The following is a 24,688-nucleotide window of genomic DNA, read 5'->3' on the forward strand; positions in this document are numbered from 1 at the left end:
TTTCTTTTTCCTGATTATAACATTTATTTATTTATTTATTTATTTATTTATTTATTTATTTAATTTCAGAACTTGGGACCAAGTGTCAGCCCTAACTCAATTCAGGTAAATAATACCTTATCTCTGAGCTGGCTCCCCAGCCCCTGTGGCACTCTGTTTTTAAAATGAGTCTTCACAGATCTAGTCTGCTAGTTACAGTTTCTAACAGTTTATCTAATTATTTGCAATGTAACACCTTCCAAGTTTATTGAGTCTTGTTTTATGCCTAAAATGTGATTTAAATTGCTAAATGCATTTGAAAAGATGGTAGGTTCTGTTTGCTTTGGCCAAATTATTAAGTCGTCTGCATCTTTATTGCTTTTCTTCCTGTATCTACAATGTATTTACTCACTTAGGTAACTGTTATCTGGCTAGCCCGCCATTTTGTTCTATCACTAATATTATAAGGACACTTTATCCTATGCTGTTTCTGCCATTGCTAAGAAACTTCCTCATGCCCAAGTTGATTACGTATTCTGTTAGAAACCAATCACGATAGAAGTCAGTAGAACTGCTTTGTGTAGTTACCCACAGTAAGCTTGGATCCAAACCAACCACTCAGCAGCACTTCCTGCACCTCTGTATAAGCCTTTATGGCATTTATTTGCTTCTATAAGCTGCCCCTGGGATGGACCCTAACATAAGAGAGACACCTGCACCAATATAAGAAATTATTTTGAATAAGACTTCCATTTTGAGTGGTGGTTGACTAAAGTTTAAGTTCCTAAGGCCTCCCTGGGAACTTCCATCTTATGTGGCAGAAAGAGACATGGAGTAGCCATCTGACATCTTGGATGGTGTTAGGTAAGTCCATCCTGATAGACAAGGCAAGTCTACTGCCACCAATGACAACAGGGTAAATGTCCAATAAAGACCCTTTCTTAAGGAAATCTCCTGTCCCTAAATCCTGATTGGTGGATTAACTTGGCACAGATGTTTGTGTGTTTTATGCTTAAAATTCCTGTGGGATCTTAACTCAGTGCCACAACCAGCTTCTGAGTCTGGATTTGTGGCCCTGATCAATCAATCAGTTTTAGGGTATGACATTCAATAAACTATCTCTACTTGTCTGAGAATGGTGTCTGAATGGTTTGTGCAGTGATTCCTAGGTGCCAACACTTGATCCTGTCATCCTTTGAAAGAGGAGTCTTTAAGACTGTTTGTTCTCTCGCTTCTGTAAGTTTGTTTGTGTGCTTTGAAACCCTGTTAGTAGACGCATACCAGTTTGGGAAGCTATGTTTCTGATAAACTGACTTTTTAAACATTACTCATATGCTCTTTGGTCCCTGGTAGTAGTCTTTATTCTGCTTGGAATTAAGGCAGACATTCATAATAGGCATCCCAGCTTTCTTCTGGTCATTTTGAGTTGACATATATGTTTTAATACTTGTATTGTCAACATGTTTATTTATATTTAAACTGAAAATTAAAGTAGAGTCTCTCCCTCCTCCTCCTCCTCTTTCTCCTCCTCCTCCTCCTTCTTCTTCCTCCTCCTCCTCTTCTTCTTCTTCTTCTCTCTCTCTCTCTCTCTCTCTCTCTCTCTCTCTCTCTCTCTCTCTCCCTCTCCATTTGATAATTTGATACAGTATCTCTCTGTAGCTAAAGCTGTTTTAGACTTGCCCTGTAGTCCAGCCTGGTCTCAAACTCACAATTCTGTTGCCTCAGTCTTTCAAGTGCTGGCTTAAATAGAGTTTCTTTTTGAAAACATATAGTTGAATTTTGTCTTTTTATTAGATGTGTCATTCTTATTTTTGTGCTTGTTGCATTATGCATACTCAATAAATATTGGTGATACAGAGATGTAGGAACAAATAAATTACATGTAGCAATCAGAACTGATGTATCTGTCCTTTAAGTATAGTATTTAGACCATTTACATTTAATGTTGCTATTGGCAAGTATGAGTTTAAATCTTGTATCTTTCTATTCCATTTTTACTTGTTTCATTCATTTTTTCCTTGCCATCCTTAAGAATGGTTATTTTTAATGATTTCATTAGCTTATTGGCTGTGTCTTTCCCTTATTTTAGGACTTAAACATTTCTTTTAGAAGTGACCTCAAGTTGAGTCCTCCAGTTTTTGTAATGAAGATTAAACCCCCTAAGCCTATAGCAGGTCAGTAGGAGGCAGTCCTTTTCCTTTTGCTCTTGATTTCCCCCTTGTTCTCTGCTAGCCTTACTCCACAGTCCTGTTTTCTACTTATTAGCAGTAGTATCTAATTAAATGCATAATTCTGAAGACAATTTTTTTTAAACCAGAGGCTCTAGGACTGAAAAAAGAAAACACAAATATTATAAGAATCTAGTTAGCAGACTTAGAAGACTGAAGAGAGACAACATTTCTGATTGTTAGGCAGAATTAGTTTATTCCCATACTTCTGTGTTTCATTGTCACTGCTTTGCTTAGTGCCTGCAACCAAGCGTGGAGATTAGAGAGAGGAATCTCCTTCGCTCTAGGAGCTGAAGGCCTGCCAAGGGAGAGTAGAAGGAAACCACAGTGGGATAAGTACAGGAAACAGGATTGTAGTTAAATTAGTTTATTGCACAGCTACAGTTATTAAGAAAAAGTCGAATCTGCTGGGCTTAGTGGCACAGGCCTTTAATCCAGTACTTAGGAGGCAGAGGCAGGTGTATCTCTATGAGTTCCAAGTCATCCTGTCTACAAAGTGAGTTCCAGGACAGCCAGAGCTACACAGAAAAACTCTGTCGAAAGAAAGGGGGGGGGTGGTGAGTTGGGGGATGGGGGCGGTGAGAAAAGAAAAGAAATGAATCTGTAATCCTAGCATTTGGGGAGGCAGAGGCAGGAGGATCATGAGTTCAAGGTCATCCTCTGTTGAGGGCAACCTGAGCTACAGGAGACTCTGAAGAAAGCAGGGGAACCGACAAAGGAAATGAGGTTTCATTGAATTCTGGGGTCTCTTCCATCCAGGCACCACATTTAAAAGCCCCCTGGAAGTCTTTGCAAAGGTAGAGGACTACTTCGGGATAGGCTCTGGGCAGAATCACTTCATCAAGGATGTGCAGTGGGAGCAGCACATGGAGATCTTCTATACCTCCTACAAGAAGCACCTGGAAGGGGAGTGGGAAGAGGAGCCGCTCAGGTGAGCCTGAGGGAGGAGGCCCACTCTGGTGAGCCTGAGGGAGGAGGTTACCAATCCCTGCTTCCTGGCACTTCCTGGACCCGTCCAAGATTAATTGCCTCTAAAAATTCTTTCTGACTTGGGAGAATTTCAACACTTTTTTAAAAAAGTTGTTTTTCATTTTACTCAATTAGTTTTTTTTTTTTAATTTTATGTATATGGGTGTTTTGCCTACATCTGTTTGTACACCATGTGCTTGCAACACCCACTGAGGTCAGAGGAGGGCCTCACATCCCTTGGAACTGAGTTTTAGACAGTTGTAGGCCATCATGTGGGTGCTGGGAACTGAACTGCTCTAGAAGAGCAGCCAGTGTTCTTAACCCCAGAGCAACCTCTCCAGCCCCAGCAGGTTCCTGTAACATGCTCTGTGGAGAGTGTTTAAATAGAGCTGGAACGAAGGCCTGCAGCTACAGTTGTAAAGGGGCAGTGGCCCAGCTTAGTTGAACACTGTCTAGTATGCCCACAGCCCTGGGTTCAAAGTCCAGCACTGCAGACAGGGAAGGGAAGCAGGAGCACACCCGTGGAGAGGAGCAATAGACTCACGTTCATTTAGACTCATGTTTGACATCTTTTATAACAAAAGATAACAGGAAATAAGCCACTACTGTTACAGACATTTTCCTCCATTTCCTCCTTGCTGTTTTGCGGCACCGGGATCTAACCCAGGGTCTGTGCGTGCAGACAGGATCTCTGCTGCTGAGCGCTACCCAGCCCCTGTCTTTCTAAATGTGGTGTCATATAGGTCTAGATTTACTACACTAAGTTAGAAGTAACATGTGCTTACACCCTGGTCAGCAGGCAGGTCCCATTAGCCCACATTCTGATGATAAGAACTGAGCCTAGTGTCTGAAGTAGCCATGGTTTTAAGAACCAGCCTGCCTCACAGTTCCAGAACATTCTTGTTTTCACACGTGAAGTAAGACCTCCCATCTTGCTGTCAAGTGGTCCTTAAATGTCCTCAAAACAAAACATGGAATCTGAAGGCTCCACCTTAATAGCCCACCCTTTATTGTGAACCAAAACCCTAGCCTGGCTTGGTTGTTCCCAAGGCATTACTACTGCCCAGCAAGATATTTAGGGACCATATTAATTAATCACTATGGGAACACCATGAGAATCTGCAAACACTCCAGTTCATTAGTACACTTTGAGTTCTGTGAGCCCCCAGGTGAGAAAGCATTTATGGAGCATCAACCATGTCTGGCCTTCAAGGGATTTCCTCTAAGGATAGACATGACCTCCTAAAGCTGTACCCTGCTGACTTTTGAGTGACCCCCACCTTCACAAGCACTATCTTCCTCTGTGTCCAAAGTCTGTTTGGCCCCCAGCCCTAGCAGCTAGAATGTGACTGTCATGGGCCCTGGGAGGGAGGCCCACTAGCCATGTCTGGTCTTAATTCCATATTGTGTCAGACCTCATCTTGCCAAGGGGTCTGCATGCCTCTGACTCCTGTCTGTCTTCTCCAGCATGGCCACCTTCCATTTCTTCTATACTAACTCCTTAACAACCACACCAATGGATGTCAAGAGCTCTTCAGGTAAATGGGGGTTGGGGAGTGGTTCTTTGGGCAGCTCTTGCATGGTGGGATGAATGAAGGTGGAAGCCAGGCTGCCAGTGCCAGCTATAGCTTGGCAGTGTCTGTTGGATCTGTGTCTCTGAGCCCAGTTTCCCTAAAATGGAAGCCACAGGATTTAAGGGAGGGGCTAACCTATGGGGCCTGTGAACGTATGCCTGGTATACCGCTTCTGGTTATGAACTCACCTTATCAAAGCAATCAACCCAAACTCTGACATCCAAGTGGGTACTGACCTTTCCAGAAGACACAAAAACAGCCAAAGGGCAGCTGTGCTCTAGGAACATCCTCCGTGGAGGTACTGCATGTTCTTCCCCAGAAATCCACCTTTCTGCTGAGTGGCACCTGCTAGTACAAGCCACTTCAGACTCCATAAGCTGTACACTTGCCACACAAACCAAAGGCTTCCTGACACCTAATCACATCCTTTCTTCTCTCCTCACCCCAGGAGTAGCCTGTGTCCTTGGCATTCACTGGACTGGAAGTCACAATTTCTTCCTCTATTCACTGAACAAAACTCCGAAGGATAAAACTGGTACTTGGACTTCTGAGACTGAGGCAGTGCCTAAGCTCAGGCCTCTGAGAACCCGTGCTTCTCCGGCTGAGCTGTTAGAGTGTGGGATGAGGGAGCCAGAGCTGTGCAGCCAGAAATAGGGTGCTCAGTGGGTGTACAGGGTCTGTCCCTGCGTCAAGATGTTTTCTAGTGACAGTCAAGTGCACAGGGTCCCACAGAATCTATTGTGAAAGGAGAATGGCCTCTGAAGGCCAGTGCTAGCCTGGCCCAGGGTATAGGCCAGCTGCTTCATCTCCCAGTTTTGGTTTTTTGGTTTTTGGTTTTTTGGAACAAAACTAAGTCACTATACATCACTGCTGAGTGTATTGGTTATAAATAGCAAAATCCAGGGAAACCCTTTGAGGTTGAAATGCAGGTGGTGATTGTTGCCAGACACGGCGATGGCCGCAGCCCTCTGTGTGCTTCCCTCAGGATGAGGCCTTGCGTGGCACCCGTGTTTTACTCTCACACTGTGCTGATTTAGAAGTCATGGCGAGTGTAAAGGAGAAAAGAAAGGCTCAGGCCCTCTCCCAGGCATCCTGGCTTCTAATCCCCATGGCTCTACTGTCTTCTGGGACTTAAATGAAATGCCACCTATAACAAGTCTAACAGTGTCCTGTGAGTGCCTGCAACTAGCCACTAAACCTTAGCTGAGACTTACTGTGCTCGGGGAGAAAAGCTCAGCACTGAAGAAAGAGGTGGAGCGACTAGACAAGGGGCTCCCAGTGCCCAGGCCCTGGGCTAAGCAGATCAGTCTGGACATCAGATTCCCCAGGGGGAGGTGCTGGGCAGGGCAGGGTCTGCGGGGAGCCTGGCAAATAGTCTCCTTCCTCTAGACTACGAGAACGTGTGGCCCTGTGCTGCGCCCATTGTAATGTCTCAGACCAGCAGCTTCTCCTCCTACCTGGCCCTTGTCTGTGACGATGGTGTGCTCATTCTGTGGGACCTGGCTCAAGGTGAGTTCCTCCTCGCACCCCTCCACTGAGTACCTGATGCATCTCCTCAGGGAAACTCCAGGAGCCTGGGAATTCCTTCAGTTGCTTCATGTTCCCAGTCCTGGGGCAGCTGAGCCAGCTTTGCCCCCCTCATTCCTGGGACACACTACTGAGCGTCTGCTGCCCATGTCCTCTCTGGGAGTGTGCTCCTGCCCAGCAGTGCTCCAGGTCACCTTCCTCGTTACACTGCAGGGAGGATCTGTCCTCCAGCACAGCTGGAGAGAGCCTGCAGCCTCTCTCAAAGAAAGCCCCTGCCCCTGCTCTCAAAGAAAGCAGGTCATCTTGAGGTGCCTTTCTGCCCCCATGTTAGTTGGCAAGAACTCTGCTTGTTGTAGAACTGAGATACCTAGAATGTGGCTAAAGCGAGGGCAGCGGCTGTTCTGGGTGGGCAGCACTGGGACTGGGGCCTAGGGTCCTGGCCCAGCTTTGCAGAAGCAGACATCTGAGAGCATCTACCAGCCAGACCTCAACAAGGATGCAGGAATCAACAGTGGCTCTCAGCTCCTTGGCCAGAAGTTCGTTTTCAGTCCAGCAGGAGGACATTAGTAGATCCTTGTTCGGGAGGCTATACTCTTTCTAAGGCCATGTCTGTATACCATGCATCCCATGGGCAGCCATAGGTCAGCTAGGCGTTGCTGTCTTTCTCCATTCCTCCTTAGCTTTGGCCCCCCCATTCCCTACCTCCTCTCTAGGCACAAGGCTCTTGGTGGCCATGAGCTTTCCCCTTGCAGAGGCCACACATTGCTTGACTTGGTCCTTGCCCCACACATGCTCCTCATATACTTCCTGGTTACAGAACTAGAACCATGGCTGCTACCTCATCTTTTCTAATCAGCTAGAGCGGTTTTCTCCCCAGGATTCCTCTTTGGGGTCATTGCTCTGCCTGAGGGATGTTTCTGCCAAAGCATTCACTTCCTACGGTTCTTCCTGGTGCACGAAGGACAGAACGTGTATCCTGACTACCCAGTAAAGTTTGAAGTTATGTGCGTGGTGTTGTGCACTAATGCTTCTCTCCACCTGGTGACAGCCAGTGGGACCGAAGGACCCACCAGCAGGGTGCTTGTTGACAGGTCAGTTTCTTGGGGACAGGACAAAGGTGACAGTCTGTCAGACAGATGGCTCTGTTCCACAGGCCAGACTGACAGCCTCTGATAGAGTCCACTGCCATAGCCACCACTCTGCTGGCCAGAGCACAGTGGCACGTGAGTAGGACACAGTCCTGTGTTCTGTTACTATGCCATATGACCGACCAGAGACTCAGTTCTCCTAAAATAACTCTCACCAGTTTCCCCAGAGACCTGGGGGTTTTTTTTTTTTTGTTTTGTTTTTGAGACAGGGTTTCTCTATGTAGCCCTGTCTATCCTAAAACTTGCTCTAAAGACCAGGCTGGCCTTGAACTCACAAGGATCTGCCTGCTTCTGCCTCTCCAGTGCTGGGATTAAAGGCGTGCACCACTACTACCTGGTGGTGTATACCTCTAATCTTAGTACCCAAGAAACAAAGAAGCTCGGGCAGCATAGTCAGTTGCAGGCCAGTCAGGGCTACATACTGTCTTAAAATGTTTTTTTTTTTTTTAATTTTATATGCATGCAAATTAATCCATACAGTGTGTGTGTGTGTGTGTGTGTGTGTGTGTGTGTGTAGGATGATGGATAAACTCCCTGTATCCAGCAGAAACCAATGAACTCTAATTCTCTAAGGAACTGACCATACCCTCCTCTTCCTACCTGAAGACTGTTAACTATCAACTGCCACGTATCAAACGTCTTTCAATATTACTGGCTGCAGAAAGCAGTTCTTTAACATTGCCCCCCCCCCCCACACACACACCCTGTAGACAGCCATATCAGGTCTCAACTGGCCTTGCCAAGTTTGTACAAGGGATTGCTGGCCACTGGTGGCTCAGCCAGGGGCTAGGCCTAGGGTAGCTTCTCTCCCACTCCTGGAAGTTGTTGACCCAGAAGCATCGGTTCCCTTCCTCCTGGTCTCTCCTGCAGACTGCCTGAGGCCTCTTCACAAGCTGGTCTGAGGATCCCAGCACTGAGAGAGGGCAGCAGCAGGCACAGATGTCTCTCATGCTTCTGGGTTTGTGACGTCTGCTAACATCTTACTGGTGAAGCACGTGCCCCTGCCACCACTACATCCAAACAGTGAAGAAGTTTTGCTTTTTTAGGTTTTAAAAAGATTTAGTTTTATTCTATGTGTATGCATGTTTAGCTGCATGTTTGTTTGTTTACCAGGTGCATGTAGCAGCTTCAGAAGTTAGAAACAGCCATGAGATGGCCTGGGACGGAGTGACATGGTGCTGTTAACTAGCACGTGGGTACTGGGAACTCATCCTGTGTCCTCTGGAAGAGCAGCAAGTGCGCTAGTTTTTAGGAAAGCTACTGCTAAATATTTATTTTTTTTCCAGGTGCCACATTATTTTCATTCCTTTGATTTAAGAATTAACCACCTGTAGCTGAGCGGTGGTGGTACACACCTTTAATCTTAGCACTTGGGAGGCAGAGTTTGTCAGATCTCTGAGTTCAAGACCAGCCTGATTTACAGAGTGAGTTCTAGGACAACTAGGGCTACTAGAACTAGAGAGAAACCCTGTCTTGAAAACAAACAAACAAAAAAACCAAAATAAAACAAAATTAACCACCTATATATGATTTTTGCCTCTAAACAATGTATTTATTAAATTGTGTATATTTAGGAAACTTATGACTGGGAAACTATGACTCTCCAAATTGTTTTCTATTTATTTGGTACTAACTTGCTTTGTAACGTTGACCATGAGAGCTGTTCATGTTGGCACATGCACCTCCAGTTCAGATTCCATTGTGCATTCTATTCTGTGACTGAGGCAGCCTCCTGCGGGTGAGCACCCCGCTGGGCTTAGATTTTTATTCTATCTACTAATTTACTACTATGACTGATCTCTTCACATATCTATGGATACACATCAAGCATTTCTCTAGGATAAATACCTAGGAGGAGATAGTAAAGTTTGAAACCTTCACAGAAGGAGAACACCCCTTTTTGTACCCCACAGGCCTGTGATGCACTTGGAAGAAGCCATTTATGCCGTGGCCCCAGTCCCAGCCTTGCCTGGCATGGTAGGTTCCAGGGCCTTATTCCTCTTCTATGAGTGTCTTCATCACCTCTTCTAGACACATTTGTTGACAGCCTACTGTGTGCTAGGCATTAGATTTGCTTTGGGGTATATAGATATGGAAGAGAGCCTCCAGGGCCGCAGGTAGCACTCGGCAGTGGAGTGTTAACAGGCCCTGCATTCAATCCCAAGCGTCAAATAAATAACCACGCATCAAAGAGAAAATTCCCACCCTTAAGGTGCCCACGGTTCATCAGGAGACAAATCACCAAACAGCTGCCTCAGACACAAGCAAGGCTGTGACGTTATTTGTAATGGATGCCCAGAACAGAGTAGGGATCACCTGATGCAGAAGTTGCGGGGGGGGGGGGTGACAGGAGGGGACAGCAGAATCAAAAAAGTTGAGACTGTTCAGGTCTGTAGGCATGGAGAGGGCCGAGGGTGGGTGTGGGGCAGAGGGACCAGCCTTTGTATGCTGGCAGAAGGATGTGGGCACACCTCCTATTGATGTAACTTACATCATGGGCAGGTGGAGACAGGGAACATCATCTTCCAAGCAGAGCTGGAGCCCGCTTTCTGGGCTGCCTCTGGATGCAGCTGATCCTGCCACTCCCTGTTGACTCCCTAATCCTTTCAGGGCCCATGATGGAGACAGGCTTGAGAGAAAGTCTGTGATTCCTGATATGACTTGGCAGAAGAAGAGGCCCTATAGGGAGGGCGCCAGGAGCTTTTAGAATGCACGAGTCTACATATGACTGTTCTGTGCCCACCAGTGCTCAGTGAGCCGTGCTCAGAGCTAACGCACTGTTGGGTCCCTATGGTCTCCAGGAGATGACCCGAGAGCCAACACAGGAGAGTGAGCTCATAAAGTGACAGAGGGACCCCAGGGGCAGGCAGGAGGGGCCCTGCAATCTCAGGGCCGATAGGAGATGATTTGGTGAAAGAAGATTTTTCCCTGTGGTAACAAGTGTCTGAAGGGGGTGACGCCAGGAGGTGAGAAGAAGAGTCCTGGAGCAGGGTCCCATGGTGGCCGCTATCTTCTGCCTTTCTGTGAGAGCCAAGTCTGAGAGAAGATGGTTTTCCTTCCCAGGTACTAATCTTTTCCAGGAACCATTCTGTAAGCCTCATGGACGTGGCCAAGGCTGAGATCATCTGTGCCTTTTCGGCTCCTACATGCCGCCAACAGGCGATGCCCTGGAAGCCGCTGTTTGTTGTGTCTCCACACCATCCATGTTTTCTGCTTCATGGTATGGAAGAGGATGGGAGGGAGGCTGCCCAGTGCTCGGATCCACTACATGCTTCCCTGACTTTTCTGACCTCTCTCAAAGCCTGGTGACACTCCTTGGTTGCTTTCTCAGTCCCCTCTGTCCCAGACCAAAGAAGGCAGCAGCCTGTTTCCCACCGTGTTTGATAAAGTGTTGGCAAGGTCTTTGTAATTTAGTGATTTCCTCTCAGCTCAAGCCAGATAAGCTGGCCTCCATACACAGAGAGCAGTCCACACCCTGAGGACCCCAACCCCATGGAGAAAGCAGTGACAGTGCTCACCGTGGTCTCCTTTCCTCACAGGAGTTCATCCACATGGTCATACCACACCTACTACTGATGATCCCAAGAATACCACAGATTCTGTTTTCTACTTTAATTTTGAGGATTACCTGCTCCTGAAAGATATCTCCAAGAAGTGCACCATTTCTCAAAAGTGCTTGGGATATAGCCAGGACTTCTCCCAGATGTTGCCAGCGGAGAAAAGATGTGAGCAGTTCCTCCAAAGGAGGTAAGAGCGCTGCCGTTGTATGGTAGTGTTTGGGTGAGCCATCACCGGCTGTGGCTTCTGACTAAGAGCCTTTCTACACCCAATTACTGCTAACTGAAGGGTTTTACCATGTGAGTCAGCTTAGTCCACTCTGTGAGCTCCTGGCCGATGAGAGGCCCTCAAAACCCAATGTGGAGGCTGGAGAAGTGGTTCAGCAGCTAAGAGAAGTGGCTGCTCTTCCAGAGGACCCAGGTTCAATTCCCTCATTTACATGGTAGCTTGTAGCCATCCTGGAACTGGAGTTTCAAGAGATTTGATACTTTCCTCTGGTCTTCTCTGCCCCCAGGCATGCACGTGGTGCATAGACATACATGCAGGTAAAACCCCTACATGTTGTGGGTACAGACCCAAAGACAAATCAGGAGGACCGGAGTCCAAATTGAGAATCTATATTAAGTCTAGAGAAAAACACTTCTCACAAAGCAGCCTCAAACGCATTTTACAGGGAGTTTTTTTTGTTTTTGTTTTCGTTTTTGTTTTTGTTTTTTAGAGGGATGGGATGTAAAGCAAGCAAGCAAGAAGTTTAATAGAAGCCAAAAATATGCAGTTAGCTGGGGCTTTTCACATAAAGGGGGCAGAAAGTATGGGTGCGGAGACAAGACAGAAATATTTAGCCTGTTGTTCTATACATATAAAATAAAATAATAAAAAAATCTTTAAAATAAATAAGGTAGATGGCTCTTGAAGAGCCCACACACCTGTATGAACACAGACACAGACGTATATACCACATACAAAAAGAAAGGAAATAAAAGGAAGAGGAGAGGAGGGAGTCTTCACTGGATTTCCTGCCATGACCGTCTCTTCTTTTTTCTGTGGATTATTAGAACCATCATAACAGGTTCGGCCGCTGTGGCCCATGGGCCATATCTACACACTCACCTTAAGTTTTTCACTTCGAAAATTAAAGTGTATTGTTGGGCCCAGGGACGTGCTCTGGCACCTCCCTTTGTATTATAATAATTGCATCTTTTTATTCTTAGAGAATTTCATGGATATACACAGTATAGTTAATCAAATTCATCTTCCACTGCTTGCTTCACATCCTCTCAGACCCCCTCCCCCATCCACATATCCCCGCCCAACTTTGTGTACTTTGTTGCTGTTGTTTGTAACCTACTGGGTGCAGTTAGTTCTGTTCGTGCGCACATTGCTGTGGAGCCATTTTTTAGAGCATGGGCAACCTAACCGAGGCTACATCACTGAAGAAAAAGGACTTCCCTCCCACGGTAACCATCAATTGCCAGTAGCTTCTCAGATGAGGGTGGCCTCTGGACCCTTCCTTACCCACACTGCAGCGCTGATTGGCTTGCTCTGTGCTGTTCTTATGTATGGAACTACATACATAATATGTGAATTTGTGGGGTGAATTTGTGGGGACAAGGGCCTGCCATGTCCAGAAGACAGTGCTTCACACTGGTCTCTGGCTCTTGCAAACTTTGCACACTTCTGCCTTGATGTTTCCTGTGCCTTGATGGGAAGGGAGTGACAGACGCGGATTTGGAGCTGAACACTCCATATTTACATATTTAGAAGTCAATTTAATACCATGTCCATTTAGCTAAATACTATGGTAGTTTGTTCTGCCCTAGGCTCATGGCCTCCCCAGTGATGGGTCTCTGGTCAGGTTTACAGTACCAGGCGTGAATTTCCTTCTGAGGAGCAGACCTTCCTTAAATCCAACTTCAAACCATGGTTGGTTACCCCCATAGCGTTCAGGACACTACTGCACCAATGGCCCTGTCTCAGCAAGCCAGCTGTTACCATAGCTCTCAGGTTCACATCTGGGTAAGGCTGTTAATGCCCTTCCTTCCTCGGCAGCCTGCAGACCACTTTCTGCTACTATAAATGCTAGCCAACAGAAAGGGAGCTTCCAATCCAGAACCAGTTTGGTTTTTCTGTATCCCATGACCAAAGTGTGTGGTGTTTTCAGCAATGTGTCTTACCATAAAGTTCTAGTGGGCAACTAAGAACAGTGGCAGCATCCTGGAGTGTTGTTGGGGAGTGGGAGGAGTATCTGGAACTCCTTGACAAACAGTTCAGAAAGATGTATCCCACATCTAGCACTTGGCTCCTGGCAGGAGCACTATCTATCTTTATAGGGCCCAGTCATTTTAAATTAAGTGTTACTGGACCACAGCTTCACAGATAATTACTGGCTGCTTGTGGGCTTCAGTGGCAGAAGTAAGTAGTTGCGATGGAAAGCACGTGACTCTTCAGGTATGAATTGTCTACTCTCTGGCCATTTATAGGAAATGCCTCTCTACTACTGACTTTCTTTTTGTTTTGTTTTGTTTTGTTTTGTTTTGTTTTGTTTTTCGAGACAGGGTTTCTCTGTGTAGTCCTGGCTATCCTGGAACTCACTCTGTAGACCAGGCTGGCCTCGAACTCAGAAATCCACCTGCCTCTGCTTCCCAAGTGCTGGGATTAAAGGCGTGCGCCACCACCGCCCGGCTGACCTCTAACTTTCTTTTCTCTATCACAGATGGTTATTGTAGGTGAATTTCTTCTCTTTTATTTATTTCACCTCGCCCCAACCCTTTGCTTGCTTTCCTCTCTGCTCAGAAAGCCCAGTGAACAGCACTCAGGTTCCCTGAAGGCTCCTAGAACAGGAGTCTCTTCTAACACTCCATAAGACATCTCACTATGCTAGGAATCCTTGATGGTTCCTACAGTGGTCTGGTCACTTATTTTGGGTGGGATGAGGTCATCTGTGGGTCGCTAGTCTTAACCCTGGCCTGACTTTCCAAAGCTTAACAGCTAGTAGGTTCCTTTCCAAGACTTCTTTATCCTTATAAAAAGTGGCCTCTGAGCTCCGGTGGTCTCTTCTTCAGTCAGGGTGACACCCATCAGGTCTGCCTGACTCTCCCCCCTTTCTGTGTTTAGACTTCTCCCTCACCAAGTACAATGGCCAAGTTAGACAGGCTTAAGACCAGACAGGCCTGGCTTTGAATTTTGACTCTCCCACTTACTAGCTACAAGACTTAGGCTGGGTTATGCTTTCAGAGCCTGTCTCTAAGCTTATAAGTACAGAGCATCTACCACCTGCCAAGCCATGTTCTGGACATTTTGCGTAAGCCTAACTTCTAGGGCTTATAGGTTTTAGGTAAGAAAACGTAAGTGCCAGGCATAGTGTGTATCTTAGTCAGTGTTCTGTTGCTGTAAGAGACCATGACTAAGGCAACTCTTATAAAGGAAAACATTTAACTGGGGGCTGGCTTATGGTTTCAGAGGCTTAGTCCATTATCATCATGGCAGAGAACATGGCGATAGGCAGGTATAGCTAAAAGCTACATCTTGATCCCCAAGGGGAGAAAGAGACAGAGACACAGAGAGTGATAGACACTGTGGAGGGGGTGGGATCTGCTGTGGGCTTTTTGAAACCTCAGAGCCCACTCACAGTGACTCACTTGCTCCAAGAAGACCACACACACCTCCAGTCCCTGGTGACTAAGCATTCAAATACATGAGCCGGTGGGGGCCAACCTTATTCAAGCCAACACAGATTGTTTACTCCATAAATAGCAGGTATGCTGTTCCTTTCTGTTAAAATCAGAATGCCATAGGGCTGGAGAGATGAGTCAGAGTTTAAGAGCACTTGCTGCTCTTGCAAAAGACCAAGGTTTGATTCTCAGCATCACAGGGTGGCTTACAACTGCCTGTAACCCAATTCCAGAGGATATGACATCATCTTCTGGCCTCTGAGGGCACTGCATGAATACAGGGAACACACATATATGCAGGCAAAACCCCAATGCACATAAACCTAAAACAATTTTGAGAGAGAGAGAGAGAGAGAGAGAGAGAGAGAGAGGAGAGAGGAGAGAGAGGAAAGAGAGAAGAGAGAGAGAGAAGAGAGAAGAGAGAAAGGAGAGGGGAGAGAGGGGAGAGAAGGGAGAGAGGGGAGAGAGAGAGAGAGAGAGAGAGAGAGAGAAGAGAGAAGAGAAAAGAGAGAGGAGAGAGAGGAAAGAGAGAGAAGAGAGAGAGAGAAGAGAGAAAGGAGAGGGGAGAGAGGGGAGAGAGGGGAGAGAGGGGAGAGAGGGGAGAGAGAGAGAGAGAGAGAGAGAGAGAGAGAAGAGAGAAGAGAAAAGAGAGAGGAGAGAGAGGAAAGAGAGAGAAGAGAGAGAGAGAGAGAGAGAGAGAGAGAGAGAGAGAGAGAGTGAGCGAGCACCTGGGGAAATCCCAAATATGAACACTAGGTGGCAGCACAGCTCCCCTCTGCTTTCTATCTCACAGGGCCAACCTACACTTTACTCCCAACTTTTCTAGAAAGGAAAAGGGTCTTTGCCTGCTAAACTAGCTAGCCAACCCTGAGCTGCACCCCAGCCTTCTACCTGCTTCGCCTTTCTTACATTATACTGAGTGACTTAAGTGTTTCTCGGTGTCTCATGCGGGAAGTATGCTGCTTGGTCAAGAAAGAAACAGTCTATTGATCTTGGGAGAGGAAAGGGACTGTGGAGAAGAGGCTGTTCGGCTGACACTGCCCAGGCCAGAGGTTTGGCAGGATGCTCAGGAGCATTCTGGACCCTGGGGACCTGCTCTTCAGATAAATGTAGGGAAAAGCATCATGATTTCTACACTGTAGTTCCACATGACTCAGGAAAGTATTTATAGAGACAGAAAGAGAAAAAACAAATGGTAAGAGATGGTGAAATCTAGGGAAATGTTTACAGAGAGCCCAAGGGAAATAAAGCTGAGAACAGTGAGTGTGGGTGAAGGGCCATCATGCTTTCTGTACACTTTACACAGCTTTGAAAGTTTTCAAAAGGAAAAGACAAGGAGAGTGATAAGCCAAGATGACCATACCATCCTGGTTTTGAGTCAAGAAGAAGATGTGAAATGTGTATTTGAAGGAACATGGGTACGGGTGGTGAACACTGGTGGTGTTTTCTGTGTACTTTCTCTATCTGTAGCTTTCCCATATAAAGCTGCCATTGTTTTGGCAGCCAGAAAACAGTAGGGGAGTGTTTCCCTCGGGCCATGCTGGGAGCTTCCTCGTGTCCCTGGAGTGGGTGCAGGCTCTGTGACCTCCTGGTTTAATTAGCGTGAATCTTTCAGTGTCTGTCTATGCTCAGCCAGCCTTATCCCTTTATTGGTCAGAAAGGGTGACATTTCCCACTTTACCCAGAGCTCAGTAACAGGACACCCACCTGTGGGAATACACCCAGGATCACAGCAGCCTTCTGAGTAACTCACATCCCTCTGACCAGACTGACATTTTTCACCATTAACCAAGTGACCTTGTCACAGATACCTGATGAGCTTAGTAGAGTAAATTCCCATTGTTATTATTATTTTTAAAGAGGTACTTAGAAGCCAGCATGGTGCCACATGGCTATAACCTTAGCACTTGGGTGCTGGGGTAGAAAAGTAGGGATTAGAGACCAGCCTGATCTATGTAGCAAAACATTGTTTCAAAAAAGAAAGAAAATAATGTTTTTAGTGTGTGTGTACATATGTATACAAATTTGTTAAAACATAAATATGCAAAAAGTTAATTTAAATAACCTGTAATCCTCCCACCCCCAATCACCAGCACCGCCATGCCATTACCACTTCCTTCCTGGTCATTCAGCTTGGCATTTCACCAAGTTACAATCATGCTTCACTGGGACACTTTTATCTGACTTTATATTGCTTCACAATATGACTTTCTGTAAATGTGTGCATACATGTGCATGGTCATATGAGGAGACACGTGTGCGGTGTGTATAGAAGCCAGCACCCCTGATACTGTCCCTTCTTACTCTTTAGGTACCGGTCACCTTGGGAACTTCTGTCTGGTTATTTTGGTTTTTCAGTTTTGTTTGTTTGTTTGTTTGTTTGTTTGTTTTTGTTGTGCTGGTGTGTGTGGGTGCATATACATGTGAGTTCAGGTGCCCTGGGAAACCAGAGCTGATCCTTTGGAGCCGAAAGCGACAGGCAGTTGTTAGCTACCCAACTTGGGTGCTAGAAATGAAATGCAGGTCCTCTGCCAAGAGCAGTACTTGCTCTTAGCCTCTGAGACATCTTCAATCCCATTTGTTTATTTGTTTGCTTGTTTGTTTTGAGACAAGAGTCTTTCACTGGCCTGAGACTTGCCGGGTGGGCCAGGCTAGCTGTTCTCTGACCCCTACCATTCCAGCATTGGTCACATGCTTGCACTGTCACTTCATAGATGGAGCTGTCTCCCTAGCCCCTGGTTTTTAGTTTTGAGAGATATCTTTATTATGTCAGTCAACTTCCTGACACTGTAACAAAATACCTGAGATAATTAACTTGTGAGTAGAAAAGGTTTGTTTGGCTTATACCTTTGTAGAGTTTAGCTCATGGCCATTGAGTGCTACAATGTGGGGGGAGCACAGGATAGGATAAGACTGCAATGCATGACAGACATTCCAGGCAAAAAGAGCAGGAAGAAAGAGCTTATACAGACTAAACGGAAATGCAAGCGGCTTCTTGTCTATTTTATGCCTGGAAACACCGCGACTGATTAGCCAGTGCCACAGGTTCAAAGAGCCATGCTATTATAAAATTCACCTCTCCTGTGCTGACCATTACCAGCTAGGTCATTATGAACACTGTTTTGTCTATGCTGCCCATTGTAATAACCACGATCACCTTGTCTTTGCAATTCGATGCTGCTACCTGGTCCCTGCTACTCCAGGGCCCAGTTAAATGTGTTAAATCCATCCCGTTGAGCAGTGGCATCTCCAACCTTGAGGTCTGGCACAAGGAAAAGGGCAAGAACAAAACTCTTCAGATGTGCTGGTGCCCCTCTCACCAGTTTGCATCATACAGGACTCATGAAAGCATGTCTTCTGGGCCTTCCCATTGAGGAGATTAGGTTTACACCGTGTACCACTCCAGCACTGCAACTTCCCTGAGCCTTAAAAGCCCTTCATCGACACTAAGCCAGGGATATCGGGCGTCTCCAACTCCTTTTCACTAGGCCATCTTTTGATAAACGCTTCAGCCAACCATGCAAACCAACTTCTGATGCCTTTCTTAACTGTGGAAGCTTCCATATTAAACCTAGAACCTCCACTCAGAGGGCCCATGTCAATAAACTCGGCCTGATCTAGTTTTATGTCCCTTCCTCCATTATCCCACACCCTTAAACCCATTCCCACAGACATCCCCAGACTTCTGCCCGAGTGAATTAGCAAACTCATTAAGCTCCTTAGTACTGTAGCATTTCCTCAGGGACCACACTTCCTACCTCCCCTCCAGGGCCTGCTAAGCCTTGAGTCTGGCTCTAGATCTAGAAGAAACTATTGATGGGCCTCGAGGAATATCAGTATTGTCTTGCCCAGCATTTTCTTCGGAGAAAGTCACTACTGGTTTATCAGACTCTGAAGGATTAATTTCCCTTATGTGAAAAAAGCATTATTTCAAGGGGTGGGGCTGAGGGTACTACTTCCTCAGGTGAGATAAACCCTTGAGAATCTGAGGCTTCCACGTCAGGGCTCATTCTGAAATTTGGCTGTGGGCCTGCAAGCCAGGCAGTACAGTGTTGGAATCTGACTCTGGTGCCCACTAGTGGTGACTGTGGGAAACCTCAGAGACCTTTCAAATTGTGACTGAGCTCTATACAGAAATCAATGGTGGCACGCCTTTGATACCAGCCCTTGGGAGGCAGAGGCAGGCAGATCTCTGAGTGTGGGGCCAGCCTGATCTATAGAGCGAGTTCCAGAACAGCCAGGGCTACATAAAGATTCTGTCTTGAAAAACAAACAAAAACCAACAAAACGAAGAATAGTCTTTGTTGCCAGATCCAGAGAACCCAGTTAGTGCTGAACTTGTCACTTCTTCAGGCTAATGAAGAATCCTGAGCATGCATTGATTTTTATAAATCTTTCCCAAAACTTTTTAGAGCCAGGGATGGTGGCATAAGCCTTTAATCCCAGCACAATGGAGGTGGAGGCAGGTGGATGTTCATGAGTTCAGAGACAGCCTGGTCTATATACTGAATATCAGGTCAGCCAAATGTATATAGTTGGTTTTTTTAAAATTTTGTTTGCTTGCTTGCTTGTTTGTTTTGATTGGTATGGAACCAAGCGCCTTTGGAATGCTGCCACTGAGCAAGAGTCCCAGTCCGTGGTATTTCCTTACAGCTCTCTTTAAAAAGAAGTTTAAAAAATTATGTTAATGTGTCTTCCTGTCTGTATGTGTAGCACATGCATACAAGTGTCTGTAGGGGCCAGAAGAGGTCATCGGGTCTCTGGGGCTGGCATTGTAAGTTATTGGGAGCTGTCTCATGTGGGTACTGGGAATCAACCCTGGGTCCTCTGTAAGAGCAGTAAGCACTCATAACCATTGAGCCATCACTCTAGCTCCTGAATTCTCATTTTTAAAAGGCTGACCTCTGATCTCTACAGATGTGTGTCTCTGTACTTTAGAACTGGCTTCTGTCATTCAGATGAGGGTCTCCAATGTTCGCCCCTGCTGTAGCATGTATTGCCTTCCTTTAGGAGGCTGGATGATTGCCTTGGGTAGTTTGTTTGTCCATGGGCTTTTAGGTCCTCAGTTCCAGTCCCATCTTCACAACGCCTGTGCCATAGAACACTTAGGCCTTTCTTCTGGATACCTGTCACGTGTCAGGCTGAGGCCAGGGAACAGAGATGAAGCCAGTCTTTCATACCATCTGAATGCTCAGGGACAGCCAGGGGACCACTGGGCCGGGCGGCTATGGTGACACCTCTAACATCTGGCTGTGTGGCCCTCAGCTTCCAGAAGGTGGCAAAGAACCAGATGAAAGGTCGTGACCAGTGGTCCAGGCTGCGGAAGTACTCCATCTTGCTCCAGAAAGAAACCTTAAAGAGGTGAGAGCCCTGGGACTCCACAGCCCCTGCCCAGGACACTGCAAGTTAGAAAGACTACGGCGAAAAGCTACAACTCAAAGCCCAGGACTCCATGGAGCCAGCAGGGCCAAGGTATTAGAGGACCTTCAAATACTGAGTGTCTCATGGAGTTTAGATGTGTCATGTAAATAAACATACTGGAAGCTGCTGTGCGTGGGGCTCATCCTTGCCTCCCAGCCTGACTCCAGCAGGGCCCAGTTCTTGGATCTCCCAAGTCGACTGAGGACCACATAAGCCCAGGGGAGCTACTTCCCTGAAGACAGACAGCTGCCTACCCCCGACCGTGTGGCCCCTTTTCTTTCCATTACAGGTCTCCAACTCTAATCAGTTCCTCACAGAATCTCTCTGAAGGGCTGGGGTGTATGTAGTGTGGTGGGAAAGTATGTATTTAGCATGATCAAGATCCTGGGTTAGGGGCCCCAGAGAAAAGGACCAGAAGAGTGGAGGTGAGTGATAGAGCTTTAGGCCACACAGCTTTGAGAGATGGGTCCAAGAGTCAGGGGAAATGGACTGTCTCAGCCACTATTAGCAGGGGTCTGTTAATGAAAATTCACACCCAGGTGCTAATAAACACTGGGCTGCTCCCAGGCCCTCAGAGGAGATGCCCTCCACAGGGAAGAGGGCTGGCCAATGAGTTCCACTTAGCTGTGAAAAGACTTGCTAATAACTTTAATTCTCCATCCTAAACCACTGGGCCTTTACTTTGCAAATAGATTTTCTATACTGGGTTGGCTCCTGGGCCAGGAAGACTTCCTGTCCAGAGCCAGTTAAGGTACTGGGAGGAGAGTGTCAGATGGAGTCAGAAGTGCTGGGAAAGGGCGTGACCAGTGAAGGTGTGAGGCCCCCACCCCACCCCATGATCCCTTAGGTCACTCTCTCTGCAGCCAAACACCAGCTATTGTATAAACTGCTCAAGCCTGGACCCCTGAGCTGCAGAACAGGACCATGACCCCACACTACATGACCGCTCCCCCTTGCCCCCACCGCCCTAGCCAGAGTTCTGGAAAAGATCCCCCAGGTGATTTAAAACAAATCCCACAGAAGAACAGGTCATTGTGAAGGAGTGTGAGAAGGATGCAGCATTGGGTAACAGAAAGGAATGGAGTTCTGAAACATGAGCTAACGGGGTGAACCTTGGAAACAAGCCAGACACACAAGACCACACTTCATGCTTCTTTCTTCTTGTTTGTTTTTTGAGACAGGGTCTCCTGTGTAGACTTGGAGGTGATAAAAATTACTCCAAAATTAGTGGTTATAATTGCATAGCTTTATGGATATGCCAAAGTCATTGAGGTGTGCTTTCTAGAGAAGCATGAGAGCATAGCGCACACATGTCACCCAGCATTCTCTGAGGCGAGGGCAGGGGTCGGGAGTTGAAGGGAGGGCACCCTTGGTGGAATGAGACTCTATCTCAAAACATCATCAATAAAATGCTTATTAAAAGAAACTAATACCAAGGCCTGAGTTTCTGATAGTTGAGGGGGAGAGTATTGCCCCTGCACCCTTGGCAGAGACCACCATGAGTCAGTACCCCTTACTGGATGGATGGTTCTCTGCACCCCTGCTTGGCTGATGCCAGCCTCTTTCTGGGCTCCAGGAGCCTTTCTTCCCGCTGCATATTCCTGATCTGAACATGAGCAGCACAGGTGAGCAATCACCAGGTCCTTCGTCCCATCACATCACCCAAACTCTCCCACCAACGTTACTGATATCTCCGAGCCACATGAAGATGGGAAGCTCTGGCCAGGGAGAATCTGGTCTGGGGACGGTGCCCCGAGTGCAGCTCAGCTGCCCAGAAGAGCAGACACGCCCTTCGGCTCCCACCGCTGAGCACTGCAATGCCCAAAGCCTTACATGGGTCAGAGTTCTGACCTTTATGAGTCTATAAAATATATGCAAAGGTAACCAAGGTACAAAACCACTAATGGAGTTGTATTTTCTGGTTTTATCCAGTTCGTCCCTAGATTTAAAAAAGAGGAACTACTTCCTGTCACCTTCTCTCACCCACCCCACCCCACCCTTTCAAACCCATGCAGAATACATGTTGACCGGGAAGAGGGTAGAAGGCCTTTGTGTTCTCGACAATCTCATGTTAAGCTTTCCCTGCCACATACCAGAACTTCCCGCAGGGCATAGGGGCATGGGGACTTATGTCACCATGAGTTTAGGTCAGCCTGTGATGTATAGTGTGAGGTCCCCCTCCCCCCAAAAAGGAAGAAAGCAAAATAAACCCTCCAAATGACACTAGCACAAACGGTTTATTCACAAATAAATAAATACACACTAGGCAGAGCGTGTGCCTGCTTCAGCTTCAGAGCATGTACCCTATCGGGTCCCTCCCTCCAAGGAGGGTTTGTAAGGTCTAGACGAGGACCAAGCTCCCACCCTAGGAATGCCCATGTTGGTATCACTGGTGCCTCTTCCGGGAACTACTCCCTCCGAAGGTGCCAAGACGAAAAGAAAAGTGTCTGATCAGACAGGGTGCCAGTCATCCATTGCATTGTCCCTGCGGCCACTCCTGAGGCGTCCAGGTTTCTAGCAGAGCCAGCACGTCGCTGCTGAAGAGCTGCAGGAAGAGTGAACAGCGCCACAATCAACACCTGCCCCAGTGTCCGGTCCGCGCTAAAGGAGCGCGGAACCTTGAGCGAGCAAGTAAAGCATCCTTAATCCCTGCCTGTTCACCTCCCACCCCGTTCGAGCACCCAGGGCACGCGGGGATGTTCGCAAAGGAGATCCAGCGTGCAGCAGTGGCGCTGGTCCGCGACGTGGAGCTGTGCATCGCGAACCAACAGTAGGGGGCGCCGCTTCGACAGCGGGGGAGGGGGAGGGCAGAGAGGGGTTACTAACCGGAGACGAGGGGTTGGGCTCCATCTCCTGCCTCTCTTGCGATGCTGTTTCGGCGTACAGGAACGATGGGTCCCACGATTCTGCGGCGACTCGGGGTCTAGGGTAGGCGGGCGGGGACCCCCACGACACCCCGCTGCAGACGGCCGGGCTTAAACGCGGACCGAGCGACTGCGCCTGCGCCACGCCGCCGTCCGGGCACAGCGGGCAGCCTCGAGGTGACGCCGCGTGCCGTTGTCGCCGGAGGCTGTCCTCGCTGAGGCCCAGCACAGCCGACAGGTGACCGATGTAGCGGATGGCCAGGCGAAGCGTCTCGATCTTGGTCAGGTTCTGGCCGGTTGGTGCCACGGACGGCGGCAAGAAGCGGCGCAGCTCGTGCAGCGCGCGGGCGAGTGTGCGCATGCGTAGCTTCTCGCGCTCGCTGGCGCTCTGCCGCTGTCCGCTACCCAGGCGGCTGCTGTGCGTCCCACGCCTACCGGGAGTCCCAGCACGCCTGGCCGGGCGGGCGCAGGGTGGTACGGGGCTGCTGGCCTGGGCACCGTCCCACGAGTCCGAGGACCAGGCTGGGGAGCAGACGCTGTCCCCATCGGAAGGCAACGGTGGCTGCTGATGAGCTTGACTCGGGATCCAGGACTCGGAGAGCGGCGCGCACAGGGGCTGGGCCATGGCAGCAGAGGCCCAACCATTGGGTCCGCTGCAGCTTTATCCTGAGCCCTAGGTGTGAAGCGGACCACTTCCAGAACTCATCAGCACATCAAAGCGGGCTCGAGCCAGGAGGGGGGCAGGGCCTGAACCCTTTGAACCAAGAGCAGGGGCACTTAGTCCCTCTTGGACTAGTCTTGGTCTAAGTCAAGAGGGTCCAAGCAGGACTCTCTTGGTCCAGTCTGCTCTACCTGGGCCATATTTGGGGCCTCAGTAAAACCGGCACCTATGGCCAGGACTTTAAGCCAGCTCTGCAAGTTGAAAGAACCATGCTTAGAGAGCTCCTAGGCTTAGTAGGTGCCCTATGCCATTTCCCCCCATCACTTTAGTTTACAAATTGTATAACAAGAGACTCCCGGATTGCGTTGGCCAACTGTGGACTAGGGACATGTAGACACAGAGAGAACTCTAGTTCATTCCTTCCCAGAAGCTTGGAGGTAGGCTGGAGTCCTCCCTTATGTCCAGGCTGTGGGAGACACATTGAAGAACCATCCCGACAGACCTGTGAGGTTGCAGGATTGTCCGAGAAGGGGAAGAGGTGAGCATGCCTCTCCTCACTACAAGTCACTCCTAGTCTTGGCAAGATGGGGAACTTGGTCCCTTTTCCCAGCCCTCCCATGCCTGGAGCTCTGCTGCTCTGGTCAGCTACAGTGAGTAGAAAAGTCCTTTGACAAAACTCAACAGCCCTGAGCTGGATGTGGTAGCACACTTGGGAGGTGAAGGCAGGTGGGTCGGGAGTTCAGGGCCAGGCCTAGCTGTATATGGCCCAGGTTAACATGGGCTACATAAGATACTGTCTTGGAAAACAGAAACAAACAAACAAACAAAAAACCCTGAAAAGCAGAAACCATCTGTACCAATGGCAGTTTTATAATCTTACTATTTCATAGGATGCTACCTGTTAGGTTATAAAGTGTGTCCATTTGTGCTGGTGCCCCACACAGGCTAGAGGTGTCACTGTCATGTTCCTCAGGATCTGGACTTGCAGGCAAGTGAGCTGGCTGAGGTGGCTTCTGGGGATGGAACCTTGGGTCCTCGTCAAGAGCAACATGTGCTCTTCTTAACTGCTGAGCTGTCTCTCCAGTGTT

General features: G+C 47.9%; 2 protein-coding genes across 8 annotated transcripts in view; one reads left to right on the top strand and one right to left on the bottom strand.

Moving 5' to 3' along the window:
* Wdr93 (WD repeat domain 93) overlaps positions 1 to 20,202 on the top strand; it is a 45,589-nt gene extending 25,387 nt beyond the window's left edge. For 3 of the 7 annotated variants that reach the window (XM_076936321.1, XM_076936339.1, XM_034516979.2), the window contains 11 exons: positions 70 to 105; positions 2,069 to 2,153; positions 2,967 to 3,138; positions 4,644 to 4,714; positions 5,199 to 5,285; positions 6,140 to 6,259; positions 7,155 to 7,368; positions 9,339 to 9,402; positions 10,489 to 10,645; positions 10,965 to 11,172; positions 19,920 to 20,202. In XM_076936321.1, coding sequence (XP_076792436.1) covers positions 70 to 105; positions 2,069 to 2,153; positions 2,967 to 3,138; positions 4,644 to 4,714; positions 5,199 to 5,285; positions 6,140 to 6,259; positions 7,155 to 7,368; positions 9,339 to 9,402; positions 10,489 to 10,645; positions 10,965 to 11,172; positions 19,920 to 20,019 — 1,314 coding nt within the window. In that variant the 3' untranslated portion in view covers positions 20,020 to 20,202. Of the gene's footprint in view, positions 1 to 69; positions 106 to 2,068; positions 2,154 to 2,966; positions 3,139 to 4,643; positions 4,715 to 5,198; positions 5,286 to 6,139; positions 6,260 to 7,154; positions 7,369 to 9,338; positions 9,403 to 10,488; positions 10,646 to 10,964; positions 11,173 to 19,919 lie in introns of those variants that run through there. The other 4 variants (XM_076936332.1, XM_076936346.1, XR_013111203.1 and 1 more) reach the window with 3 other exon arrangements.
* Positions 20,203 to 22,293: 2,091 nt separating this feature from the next.
* On the bottom strand, positions 22,294 to 23,586 carry Mesp1 (mesoderm posterior bHLH transcription factor 1). Its single transcript, XM_034516968.2, has 2 exons — positions 22,902 to 23,586; positions 22,294 to 22,620 (listed from the first exon to the last, which is right to left on the bottom strand). The coding sequence occupies exons 1-2, from the start codon at positions 23,562 to 23,564 to the stop codon at positions 22,543 to 22,545; spliced, it is 741 nt and encodes a 246-aa protein (XP_034372859.1). The 5' UTR covers positions 23,565 to 23,586; the 3' UTR covers positions 22,294 to 22,542.
* Positions 23,587 to 24,688: the final 1,102 nt, after the last annotated feature.

Source organism: Arvicanthis niloticus, chromosome 1, assembly GCF_011762505.2.
Source record: "Arvicanthis niloticus isolate mArvNil1 chromosome 1, mArvNil1.pat.X, whole genome shotgun sequence".
NCBI lineage: Eukaryota > Metazoa > Chordata > Mammalia > Rodentia > Muridae > Arvicanthis > Arvicanthis niloticus.

What these genes read in the sequence shown, in the direction of transcription:
- Mesp1 (XM_034516968.2), bottom strand. Translation starts at nt 23,564, where the DNA reads ATGGCCCAGCCCCTGTGCGCGCCGCTCTCCGAGTCCTGGATCCCGAGT. An exon ending in AGCCCAACCCCTCGTCTCCG is followed by an intron (nt 22,621 to 22,901) that starts GTTAGTAACCCC and finishes CTCTTCCTGCAG; the next exon opens with CTCTTCAGCAGCGACGTGCT.